The 13,848-nt window shown below is 42.6% G+C and overlaps 1 protein-coding gene across 14 annotated transcripts in view; it reads left to right on the forward strand.

The window, feature by feature from the left end:
• CTIF (cap binding complex dependent translation initiation factor) overlaps nt 1–13,848 on the forward strand; it is a 316,149-nt gene that overhangs the window by 102,352 nt on the left and 199,949 nt on the right. For 9 of the 14 annotated variants that reach the window (XM_039544403.1, XM_039544404.1, XM_039544408.1 and 6 more), the window contains one exon: nt 9,692–9,814. The exons of the other annotated variants lie outside the window; for them this stretch is intronic. In XM_039544403.1, coding sequence (XP_039400337.1) covers nt 9,692–9,814 — 123 coding nt within the window. The remainder of the gene's footprint in view (nt 1–9,691; nt 9,815–13,848) is intronic. 14 annotated transcript variants of the gene reach the window in all.

Raw genomic sequence — 13,848 nt, forward strand, 5'->3', positions numbered from 1 at the left:
TCTGTACGTCACATGTTGACGGGAAAATATTTTAGAAACGCTTTAAAGTTCAGCATTTTTTCTACATTGATGGTAGTTTTCATTTCCCTCTCCTTGTGAAAATAGACTCTCTGAATACTATGAATCCAACTGTAACGGGGGAGAGAAATCATAGCTAGAACATTTTAGAAATCACTCAAATACTTTTTCTGCGATCTTATCAGCCTCACACTATCTGATGTTTCAGTACTGATGGTGTGCTTGTAAAGCCTGATATTCAGAGCTTGTGTGGTATATTGCATTATATTGCATTATAGAAACCTCTGTCTTTTTGATGGTTAAAGCACCTGGCTGTACATGTGAAAGGTTGACAAGATATTTGACTCTTATCTTTGTCACTGATCCAGAATAAAATATATTTCCTGGCCTAAGCCTTGGACTAATGTGATGTTTTGGGGGGGAAACTTTACATTTGGAGCAAAGAAGGAAGTATTTTTGTGGCAAATCAACTTAAAAAAATAAAATGAGATTGATGGCTGTTTTGAAGCTGATGAATGGCTTGGAATGTTAGAATTGGGCCCAGCAGAGATGGCCGAGGGCAAATCAGGCAGTCAGAGGTGGACGATAAACACGTTTATCACATGGTTCTACAATTGATCATTTGGATATCGTCATGTGTCCATAACGTTACAACCCCAATGAGCTCCCACTCCTGGATGATCACCAGACTTTGTACAGATGTACTGCAGACTTTGGGTCCCATGTGCTCTTGGCTGGGCAGGTGTACGCACTGTCTCTCTGGCTCTGGGATTATAGGCACACACCCCCAGGTGCAGATCCTGTGTCTCAAACCTCTCTTGGTGGTGGGGACGCTGCAGTCTGATTGCCTAGGCCCTGAAACTAGTGCTGGCTCTCCCAAGCCTCCGCATTAGACGTTGCACACACTGACTGAAGCTGTGGACCAGCTGCTTTACTGTTTCTGTTTTTGAGACGTGCATGACAGTGCAAGTAACACACAGACTCTGAATAAGCATTTCTAAACACGTGCACCCATGCACATGGTACAAACAGAAAAAACATAAGAGACTTATGAAGCCACGAAAAAATAATAAACTGCAATGCAAAAACCTTCCTCCAGTGTCCTCACCACTCTGAGAGCCCTTTGGGTTTGAGTCAGTCTTTTCAGGATCCCAAGACTGTCCTCTCTTCCTGCTCAGTCTTGCCTTCTTGTTGTGGTTGGTAAGAAAGAGTTAGTAAGAGCAGATGCTTTTCCTCATGTAACTTTCCAGTTCCCCTCTGTCATGTGATCATCCTGGTCAGCCTCAAAGCCCCCTCAGGCAATCAAGGTAACCTGTCAGGTGATCTGTCCCTTGGTTCCTTTCCATCTGAAGTTCAGATTGGGGGGGGAAATGGTTTCCTGCAGCTTGGCCACTCTCTTTAGCATACACATTGTGTTGCCGGGGCTGTTGTTCAATCTTAATGCCTTGCTGAGTGTCCTGTAGCAGTTACCAAACAGGGCGGGTGATCTTGACACAGTCCTCGTCAGGAAATGGCTAATTTAATGGACACGGTGTACTGATGCAGAAAATTCACAAAATCATTCAGAATTCATAAGTTGTAGATAGATTTCCCAAACAGTCATGCTTAACTGAGAGGATGTAGGGGTTTTTGGAGTAGGTAACCATTTCTGTTCAGATTTATCTGCTCTGTGAAAAAAGGCCTTAGTAATAGAATCATAGATAGCAGAGCTGGAAAGGCCTGTCATATGCTGAGGAGTCAATTCTGCTGTTGTTTCTAAAGTGACAACGAAAAGAGATGACACTTGACGGTTTTCTTTGGCAATTGCAGTTTGATCAAATGGCTGTGAGATTGTTATTTGAGAGGTCAGTGCTGGGTCACTACCTTGGGTGAAATATAGTGAAGCCAGTTTTAGATTATAAAGGTAAGGGGAGGAATAAGCATGAGAGGCCAAGACTATGAATGGGGTTAGCAGAATTCGATTTATTCTCAAGCATTTTTATTGATTTAAATATCCACAGTTGTGGGAAATTATGGGGGGATCAGACAATAGGGGAGCCAGACAATAATTATTTAATGATAGTAGATGTTGAGATTCAAAGATCTAAAGCTTTGTTTCTGTTCAAACATATTGTCACATCGCATGTGAAAATATACAAAGTAAATATCCTTAAGTCAAACTGTAGTGCTCAAGCAGCATTTTTCTTTACCTATAGTAAATTTCAGCTATTGTTGAGGGAAATACTTTTTCATCAGTGTGTGGGTGTACGATGAAACTGACACTTACAGACATTTACTGCTAAAAATCTAATCCTTCCAAACCTAGATACGAGTTATAATCCTGGCTCTGACACTGACTCACTATGTGAGGCCATGGGCACATCTCTCAACCTCTCTGAGCCTTACTTTCCTTGTTTGTGAAATGGAACTGTGTAACAAAGTGGGAATTTTTGTAATATTTTTAAAGCCTCCTGTATCTGCCTCAGTTTCCCCTGTACGTTGCATGGCTACCCCGTAGTGGGAGGAAGAAATTAAGTTTGCTGTCAGGGCAGACTAAAAGATATAAATGTGTGTCCTCTCCTTGTATGGGTGGAATGAAGAGTCCTTAAGCAACTGGTTGAAATTGACCCAGATCAACAAGGGGGCCAGAGAAACAATTCAAGCTCCAAGGACTGATGGAGTTCTTTGCCTCTCAGCAGGGAAGCTGAGCAAAGACCCTAGCTTGAGAACAGAAGTCTGAGGGCTTGTCTACACTGGCAACGTTAAAGGAGGAGGCTCCATGTGCTGCTCTCGCCTGCAGGCACCGTCCCCGCAGCTCCCATTGTCCGCAGTTCCCAGCCAGTTGAGATTCTTGAGACCCAGGTTCCAGTCCTGCTTCTGCCACTGACTTATTGGGGGGCTCTGAGCTCCCCAGCTCTGTGCCTTAATTAATCTATCTATAAAATGGTGGTAGTGATACCCTTTGTGAAGCACTTTGGGATCTACTGATGGAACACACTATATAAGACTGAGCTGTTATTGTTATTACCGTAGCAAATAAAAAACCACACTTAATACTTCTCGCAATCATGGTGACCATCAAAGAAATAGCGACCGTAGGGAGACTTCTGCAGTGCTGTCCGGGTGTGAGATGTGGCTTGGTGACTTTCTGAAAATGCAGATGGGCTTCTGAGTTTCAAGCCGATAATGTTGCTGTTAAGTTCTGTTAGCTAGCTGCCCTTTTAGAGTGTGTTTGTGCCCGCAGGCCTGGTTATTTCTGTGGGGCTTGCAAGGTGTATCAGGGTATGCCTACACTACAGAATTATTCCGATTTTACAGAAACCGGTTTTTTAAAACAGATTGTATAAAGTCAAGTGCACGCGGCCACACTAAGCACATTAATTCGGCGGTGTGCGTCCATGTACCAAGACTACCGTCGATTTCCAGAGCGTTGCACTGTGTGTAGCTATCCCGTAGCTATCCCATAGTTCCCGCAGTCTCCCCCGCCCATTGGAATTCTGGGCTGAGATCCCAATGCATGATGGGGCAAAAACAGTGTCGCAGGTGATTCTGGGTAAATGTCGTCACTCAATCCTTCCTCCGTGAAAGCAACAGCAGACAATCATTTCGCGCCCTTTTTCACCTGGATTGCCCTGGCAGACGCCATAACATGGCAACCATGGAGCCTGTTTTGCCTTTTGTCACTGTCACCGAATGTGTACTGGCATGCTGCTGACAGAGGCGGTACTGCAGCATTCATTAGCCTTTGCAAAGTAGCAGAGACGATTACCATCCCTATTGCACCGTCTGCCATTGTAAATTGGCGATGAGATGATGGTTATCAGTCATTTTGCACTGTTTGCATTTGGAAATTGGCGATGACGGTTATCAATCCTTTTGTACCATCTGCTGCTGTCATGGGTGCTCCTGGCTGGCCTCGTTGAGGTCGGCCGGGGGCGCATGGACAAAAATGGGAATGACTCCCTGGGTCATTCCCTTCTTTATGTTTTGTCTAAAAATAGAGTCAGTCCTGCCGAGAATATGGGGCAAGTGTACTAGAGAACCAGAGAGTAGCAGTCATGGTCAGAGCCCCAGATCCTGCAGTCAAGATGAGCTGCATGCCATTCTAGTGCCTCTGCAACAATTTCCTCCTCCCCAACCCTCCTGGGCTACCGTGGCAGTGTCCCCATTTTGTGATGAAGTAATAAAGAATGCAGGAATAAGAAACACTGACTTTTAGTGAGATAAAATGAGGGGGAGGCAGCCTCCAGCTGCTATGATAGTCCAGGCAGGACATTAAAGGGTGAGGGGGGAGAGGAGCGCAGCCTCCTGCTGCTATGATAGACCAGGCAGTACAGAATCTTTTCTTTAGACATGAAAGGTGCGGGGGGTTGATGGAGCTCAGCCTCCAGTTGCTATGATGAGGATTGGTTACCTTTCTTTCTTAGCATCAGGGATTGGCCACAGCTGGAGATGGGACCCCAGCCAGTGCTCTGAGGTGGTACAAAGAATCCTCTGTCTTAGGTGCCTGGCTGGTGTGCCTTGCCCACATGCTCAGGGTCACCGTGATCATTGATTTGGGGTTGGGAAGGAATTTCCCCCCTGGTCAGATTGGCAGGGATCTGGTGATTTTTTTTGGGGTGGGGGGAGGTGTCTGACTTCCTATGCAGCTTGGGATGTAGACTGCCTGCTAGGATCATCTGGGCAGCTCTCAGTTAATCAATTCTCTGCCACTGCAGGGGCTTTGGGCACTGCTGGCACCTTGTTCTCTCCTGATCTCTGCCTGTGGCTCACAACAGTTTAATTTCCTGAGGGCTGAAATGCTTTGGCCTAAATCTTGGGGCTCAACAAAGGGGCATTTGGGTGGAATTGCGGCCTTGTGCGGTACAGGCAGTCAGACTAGATCTAATGGTCCCTTCTGGTCTTAAGATCTATGAAACTTGCAGTGAAGTCTGCTTTATCTGATTGCTGCTGAACCCTTTTTTAAAATTTTGATGGCCCAATTAGGGCTTTTTTTTTTTTTTTTAGTAACTTTATTTGTATATTCTTTCAGCGTTCACACATTCTTGCTGCCAGGATCATTCATGAGGTTTTGTGATGACACAGCTTGTCCTTTAACCCCCACGTAGAAAATAAATTGAAGATAGTTCTTATCCTTACATATTACATGTGCATACAGCAGAGATAAGATTTATAGGAGTCACAGTTAGTATACATATTGATTTAGTAAAAGTTAAAGCAATTATTTTTATATTTATTTAATTTTTGTCTTATTAGTTCATTGCATTTGGCGCATATTTCCTCCCATAATTCAGATGTTAATTTAATATAGGCAATACGTCTCTCCATTTCTCTTAATTCTTTTATTTTGGTCAATCACATTTCTATAGCTGGTATTTATTTAGGTAGCCATAGGCTTCAGTTTGGCAAAGTACCTGGGTATATGCCTAACTTTAGGCATTGACGTCAGTGGGACTATTCATGCGTGTAAAGTTAGAAATGTGCAGAAATACCTTGTTTAACTGGCTGCAGTCACAAAAATTCAGTCTGGACATTTTCCTAACAACATAGTGATAGATATTTGGGAGATACCAAATAAATAATAATATAATTTAATAACAGTTTCTCTTCATGGCATTCCCTCCAGCACTTTGATGTTTATTTGTGTCTTATGTTTTGTTTTGTAAAACTGATGTTCAAAAACTGGTGTTTTATTAGAACATCAGCAGCTCATTAAAAGTGAAAATTGGGTTAAGCTCAGCTTTATATGTTGAATATCTCCACTACCATGCTGGGGGTGCGGGGTGGGAAAGAGAATTCTTTTTCTTGTCTGTGAAATCCTGCATATACTTCCTGGTTTGCAGAAGTTATCCCAGAATGTGACCCCACAAACATTAGTCGGATTGCCACCTGTGCAATCCATGGTTTTTAAAGACTTCTAAAGCCATTGCTAGTGGAATGTAGATTTCCTCTCTTTGACACTTGTCTAACTGCAGGTGTAGACCTAAAAGATCATGTTCTCACCTGCAGCCTTAGCCTTAGGATGCTGTAATCTCAGTCATAGAATCATAGAATATTAGGGTTGGAAGAGACCTCAGGAGGGTCATCTAGTCCAACCCCCTGCTCAAAGCAGGACCAACACCAACTAAATCATCCCAGCCAGGGCTTTGTCAAGCGGGGCCTTAAACATTTCTAAGGATGGAGATTCCATCACCTCCCTATGTAACCCATTCCAGTGCTTCACCACCCTCCTAGTGAAATAGTGTTTCCTAATAGCCAACCTAGACCTCTCTCACTGCAACTTGAGACCATTGTTCCTTGTTCTGTCATCTGCCACCACTGAAAACAGCCAAGCTCCATCCTCTTTGGAACCCCCCTTCAGATAATTGAAGGCTGCTATCAAATCCCCCCTCACTCTTCTCTTCTGCAGACTAAATAAACCCAGTTCCCTCAGCCTCTCCTCGTAAGTCATGTGCCCCAGCCCCCTACTCATTTTCATTGCCCTCCGCGGGACTCTCTCAACTTTGTCCACATCCTTTCTGTTGTGGGGGGCCCAAAACTGGACACAGTACTCCAGATTTGGTCTCACCGGTGCCGAATAGAGGGGAATAATCACTTCCCTCGGTCTGCTGGCAATGCTCCTACTAATGCAACCCAATATTCTGTTAGCCTTCTTGGCAACAAGGGCACACTATTGACTCATATCCGGATTCTCGTCCAGTGTAATCTCCAGGTCCTTTTCTGCAGAACTGCCGCTTAACCAGTCAGTCCCCAGCTTGTATCAGTGCATGGGATTCTTCTGTCCTAAGTGCAGGACTCTGCACTTGTCCTTGTTGAACCTTATCCGATCGTTTGGTGCAATCCTCCTGTTTGTCTAGGTCACTCTGGACCCTATCCCTATCCTCCAGCGTATCTACCTCTCCCCCCAGTTTAGTATCATTCGCAGACTTGCTGAGGGTGCAATTAATCCCATCGTCCAGCTCATTAATGAAGAAGTTGAACAAAACCGGCCCCAGAACTGACCTCTCTGGAGCACTCTGCTTGATACCGGCTGCCAACTAGACATCGAGCCGCTGATCACTGCCTATTGAGCCCAACGATCTAGCCAGCTTTCTATCCACCTTATGGTCCATTCATCCAATCCGTACTTCTTTAACTTGTTGGCAAGAATACTGTGGGAGACTATATCAAAAGCTTTGCTAAAGTCAAGGTATATCACATCCACCACTTTACCCATATCCACAGAGCCAGTTGTCTCATCATAGAAGGCAATCAGGTTGGTCAGGCGTGACTTGCCCTTAATGAATCCATGTTGACTGTTCCTGATCACCTTCCTCTGCTCCAAGTGCTTCAAAATGGTTTCCTTGACGACCTGCTCCATGATTTTTCCAGGGACTGAGGTGAGGCTGACCAGTCTATAGTTCCCTGGTTTCTCCTTCTTCCCTTTTTTAAAGATGGGCACTATATTTGCCTTTTTCCAATCATCTGGGACCTCTCCCGATCACCACGAGTTTTCAGAGATAATGACCAATGGCTCTGCAATCACATCATCCAACTCCTTCAGTACCCTTGAATGCATTGCATCCAGCCCCATGGACTTGTGCATGTTCTAAATAGTCTTTAACCTGTTGTTACACTACTGAGGGCTGCTTACCTCCCCCCCCGGCCTGTGCTGCTCAGTGCAGAGTCTGAGAGCTGACCGTGTCTGTGAAGACCGAGGCAAAAAAGCATTGAGTAGTTCACCTTTTTCATATCATTCGTCACTAGGTTGCCTCTCCCATTCAGTAAGGGTCCCACACTTTCACGGACCTTCTTTTTTTGCTAACATACCTGTAGAAACCCTTCTTGTTACCCTTCACATCCCTTGCTAGCTGCAACTCCAATTGTGCTTTGGCCTTCCTGATTACACCCCTACATGCTCGAGCAATTTTTTTATACTCCTCCCTAGTCATCTGTCTGTTTCAACGTATTGTAAACTTCCTTTTTGTGCACACTCAGATATTCACCCCACCAGCTCACAACACAGCCCCCCTAATGCCGTCCCTAGAACATAGTTCTTAGAACAGGGGTAGGCAACCTATGTCATGCGTGCCCGAAGGCGGCACGCGAGCTGATTTTCGGTGGCACTCATGTCCAGGGGCCTCTGCATTTTAATTTAATTTTAAATGAAGCTTCTTAAACATTTTAAAAACCTTATTTACTTTACATACAACAATAGTTTAGTTATATATTATAGACAGAGACCTTCTAAAAACATTAAAATGTATTACTGGCACACAAAACCTTAAATCAGAGTGAATAAATGAAGACTTGGGGCACCACTTCTGAAAGGTTGCTGACCCCTGTTTTAGAACATAGAGGTGAAGTCCACAACTCTTGTCACAGCAAGAGCTGTGTGAATAATGGATTGTTCAGTTTGTTGGCAAGCCCAAAAAATGGGGGAAAAAAATTATTTTGGGTCAAATGAAACATTTTGTTTCCATTTCAAGTTTTTCTCCTTTAAATTTTTTATTTTTTTAAAGAAAATCTGAAGGTAATTTTGAAACAAAAAGTCACAATGTCAATAGGAAATGTCAAACTGAAATGCTTTGATTTTTTTTCCAGAATTGTTTGTTTCAGGGTGTTTTTCGGTTTTTTGGGGGTTTTTTTTGCAGGGGGGTGTTTTTGGTTTTTTACAGAAACAGTTGGTGAAATAGACACAAATTCACAAGACGTTTTGGTTGATCCAAATCTGCATTTTGTGGGGGGGGGGAGGGGGCAGAGTTTTGGTAGAAAAAATTCACCCTGCTCTACTCACAGTCTCTTTGTCAGAGGGAGGGTAAGCAGAAAAAATGAGATTCTTCTCAGTTCTGTAGATGTCTGCATGCCTCATACTCCCTAACCACTTCACACAGCTGCCACCTTGCTGTATCCAGGTAATTGGCTCCATAAATGTCTTTATTCCATCCCAGCTTGGCTACCTGACTGTGCATTGTGTCATCCTCACTATTTCTCACCGGCATTTCCAATGGCCTTCTCCCAAACCACAGAAATTAGCTAAATCCCAGGTAGAGTGACCAGATGTCCTGATTTTACAGGGACAGTCCCGATATTTGGGGCTTTGTCTTATATAGGCGCCTATTACCCCACTCCCCCATCCCGATTTTTCACACTTGCTGTCTGCTCACCCTAGTCCCAAGTGACATGCGCATAGGAAGTATCTATAAAAGCAACAAAGAATCCTGTGGCACCTTATAGACTAACAGACGTTTTGCAGCATGAGCTTTCGTGGGTGAATACCCACTTCTTCGGATGCAAGTGGTGGAAATTTCCAGGGGCAGGTTTATATATGCAAGCAAGAAGCAAGCTAGAGATAACGAGGTTAGTTCAATCAGGGAGGATGAGGCCCTGTTCTAGCAGTTGAGTGAAAACCAAGAGAGGAGAAACTGGTTCTCCAATCCTGCCTGGATTCAAACATCACGCAACCCCATTGTAGTTGGTTGGGTTGCACGGTGTATAAATAAAGGCAGAATTTGGTCTAAAGATATTAAGTGACGTACCTAAGGCAACAGAGTAAACTGGTGGCAGAGCCATAAATTCTTGGGAATTCTTGGCTCCTATTGCCATGCCTGCAAGATTTAGACTACACCAACTCTTTAGTGTATTAAACTGGCATTTTTCATTAGGGTAGCAATTAAGTTGCACTTGACTAAAGCAAGCTGTTTGTTGTTTCTAGGAAGAGTGGGATCACAGCAGCAGTGGGAGTTCAGGATCCCGGCCTAGTTCAGGCTCCAGGCCTGGGTCTGAATCAAGGTCTGACAGCCAAGGGAGAAGCAGCCAGTTCAGTCATTCAACCAAGGTATAAACTGGTAGTGTTTGGTGAAAGCTGATTGAGGAATGCTGAATCATGTGCTCCACTTGCTGTTAGTCGTGGGCTTATTCTTTTAATGACGTGTGTGTGCGTGTGTGCGTGTGCGCGTGCGCAAATACTTAACCTGTCTGCATAATGCATGGCCTAACTGCTAAAGGCCTGGGTGGAATACATCTCTCAGGTGTCTACATTTCAAGAGGACTTTTTAGTAGTATTGGGTGCTTTAATGCAGGAAAATAAGTTTGCTGCTGGTCAGTTTAGTCTAGAGGGAGAAGGAATTAATTCGTGCTTGAAATCTGGGAATGCTTTAGTTTTGGGATATTATAGAGGTGGTTTTAACAAGATTTTTGCAGATCACCATTAAAAGCAAAAATGTGCGACCAACCCACTAGTCTAAACATCACAGCACAGAGGCTGAGTTCTGGTCCCAGGATCAGTTCCTCTCTTGGGGCCTACAGCAGCTGTGAGCGCTGTCAGCTGATTGTGTGCTGCCAAGGTACAGCTGGTGAGGCAGTGTGGTGAAGGCTCTTATCCATGGGAAACTTGCCAGTTGATATTCACATAGAATTCACCATGGTACCTAGGATAATCCCAGTATTTAAGTGACTGGGAAGGTCAAAGCTCGGTCAATTGTTTACATTATTTCTGGTAATAGAAAGTACAGTGATTTTATATGCAGTACTTATCAAGATTGATTGATTTAACTCTTTGTGATTAAATCTAAGTTATTTAAATCAGCAAGCTGAGAACCTGGATTTAAATAATCAATTTTAGTCTTGTTTGCATTTGTATTTTTCATTTATTTTCCTAAAGAAAGTTTGATTCTCATTGATTGGTACCCATTAATAAAGTTGATTTTCCAACTAAATATAGCCTTGATGATAAATTTGGTACTGCTTTTTGCTAACCATGATACACTATATTTATACACATTTATTTAAGCAGTTATGTAGCTTAATATGTATTTATTCACATTCTTAATTTTTGCATTTGTATTATGTTAGAAAATGGTGAATAGTGCAATTCTTACTTATTAGATTTTACTCATGATTTGTGTCAAGCTCTCTTTGGCTGGAAATTGTAATTCAATTAAAGTGCACAAAAAGCATTTTAAAATTTGCTGAATACATTAAACCAACTGATTTATTAAACAAAGGAAGTATTATCTGTAGTTAGAGAATAGGTCCTGCAGTCCTTCAGTCTTTAGAACTAGTAGATCTCATCCTCACACCTAATTTTTATTCATAGATTAGAAGAGGAAAACAAGCTTTCCTGTGTTTTCCAAACCCAATCAATTTCTTAACTTTGAATGAAATATAATCACTGAACTGAACTAGATGAATAAACTGAAATTAAAAAAAAATATTCTTTTTGTACCTGCAAAAGGCAGTCAGAGCTGGGTTAGCACTTCAACAAACTGGTTCCAGGTGTTTAACCAGTGACTTCTACCAGTTCAATGGTTTGGCTTTCTTTAAAACCGTGGCAGCAAACAAGGCTGTTGCGGAGAAGCTAAACAAACTGTTTGCATGGGTCTTCACTTCAGAGGATGTGAGGGAGATTCCTATACCTGAGCCATTTTTTTGCGGTGACAGATCTGAGGGACTATCCCAGATTGAAGTGTCAATAGAGGAGGTTTTGCAACAGATTGATAAAACAGTAATGTTATTCACCCAAGAGTTCTGAAGAAACTCAAATATGAAATTGCAGAACTACTAACTGGGGTATGTAATCTATCACTTAAATCAGCCTCTGTACCAGATGACTGGAGGATAGCTAATATGATGCCAATTTTTTTTAAAGGGCTCCAGAGGCAAACCTGGCAATTACAGGCCAGTAAGCCTAACTTCAGTAAAAATTGGTTGAAACTATTGTAAAGAACAGAACGATCGGACACAGATGAACACAATGTGTTGGGGAAAAGTCAACATGGCTGTTGTAGAGGGGGATCATGCCTCACCAATCCATTAGAATTCTTTGAGGGGACTCAACAAGCATGTGGAGAAAGGTGATCCAGTGGATATAGTGTATTTGGACTTTCAGAAAGCCTTTGACAAGGTCCCTCACTAAAGGCTCTTAAGCAAAGTAAGCATTCACGGGATAAGAGGGAAGGCCCTCTCATGGATCAGTAACTGGTTAAAAGATAGGAAATAAAGGGTAGGAATAAATGATCAGCTTTCACAGTGGAGAGAGGTCATTAGAGAGGTCCTGGAAGGATCTATGCTAGGGCCAGTGCTGTTTGACATATTCATAAGTGATGTGGAAAAGGGGTCAAGTATCAGAGGGGTAGCCGTGTTAGTCTGAATCTGTAAAAAGCAACAGCGAGTCCTGTGGCACCTTAAAGACTAACAGATGTATTGGAGCATAAGCTTTTGTGGGTGAATACCCACTTCGTCAGATGCATGTAATGGAAAAGGGGGTGAACTGTGAGGTGTCAAAGTTTGCAGATGATACAAAATTACTTGAGATCATTAAGACAAAAGCTGACTGCCAAGAGTTAGAAAGGGATTTCACAAAACTGGATGACTGGGCAACAAAATGGCAGATGAAATTCAGTGTTGATAAGAGCAAAGTAATATACATTGGAAAAAATAATCGCAACTGTGCATACAAAATGGTGGGTCTAAATTAGCTGTTACCACTCAAGAAAGAGATTTTGGAGTGATCATGGATAGCTCTCTGAAAAATCTATTCAATGTGCAGTGGCAGTAAAAAAAGCTAACAGAATGTTGGGAATCATTAGGAAAGGGATAGATAATAAGACAGAAAATATTATGCCATTATATAACTCCATGGTACACCCAGCCTTGAATAGTGCAGCTATTCTGGTCCCCTCCATCGCAAAAAAGATGTTTTAGAATTAGAAAAGGTACAAAGAAGGACAATTAAAATGATGAGGGATATGGCACATCTTCCATATGAGGAGAGATCAAAAAGACTGCGACTGTTTAGCTTAGAATAGGTCCATCAATGGCTATTAGCCAAGATATGCATGGATAGTATCCCTAGCCTCTGTTTCCAGAGGCTGGGAGTGAGTGGCAGGGGGTGGGTCACTTGGTGATTACCTGTTCTGTTCATTCTCTTTGGGGCACCTGGCATTGACCGCTGTCGAAAGACAGGATACTGGGCTAGATGGACCTTTGGTCTGACCCAGTATGGCCATTCTTATGTTCTATAGAAAAGAGGTGACTTAGGGGGGATATGATAGAGCCCTATAAAATCATGAATGGTGTGGAGAGAGTGAATAAGGAAGTGTTCTTTACCCCTTCACATAACGACATAACCAGCAGTCACCCAATGAAATTAATAGGCAGCAGGTTTTAAACAAACAAAAGGAAGTATTTCTTCACACAGTGCTCAGTCAACTGGTGGAACTGGTTGCCAGGGAATGTTGTGAAGGCCAAAAATAGAACTGAGTTAAAAAAAGATTTAGATAAGTTCATGGAGGATAGATCCATCCATGGCTATTAGCCAAGATCATTAGGGACACGACCCCATAGTTCAGATGTCTCTGAACCTCTGACTGCCAGTAGCTGGGACTGGATGACATGAGCTGGATGACTCACTAACTACCCTGTTCTGTTCATTCCCTCTGGGGCACCTGGCACTGGCCGCTGTTGAAAGACAGGATACTGGGCTAGATGGACCATTGGTCTTGCCCATTAGGGCCATTCTTATGTACTGCTTAATAATAATATTATTTTAGTTAATTTAAATGATTTAATAGATTATAGTAAGTTTTGGCCTTTGACACAGATTATCATAATTTCATACTAAATTTTTAGAAGAAAATTATATCTAAATAAAATTTAAAAATCTGATTTTTTTTTAAAAATAAACGTTGATTATCTACCCTGACACTAATGTAACAAAAAGCATTCTGTATTCAGATTGATTTGCTAAGGAATGGATGGGGAAGAATGATAGAAAAGTTTGTCTCATAAACGGGCAGATTTTCAAAATCCACTTTGTGTGCATTTAAATGTCTCATTTATTTGGGGGAATTTACTGCAATTGTAGGCGTA

The sequence above is a fragment of the Mauremys reevesii genome, linkage group 6, assembly GCF_016161935.1.
Source record: "Mauremys reevesii isolate NIE-2019 linkage group 6, ASM1616193v1, whole genome shotgun sequence".
Classification (NCBI taxonomy): Eukaryota; Metazoa; Chordata; order Testudines; family Geoemydidae; genus Mauremys; species Mauremys reevesii.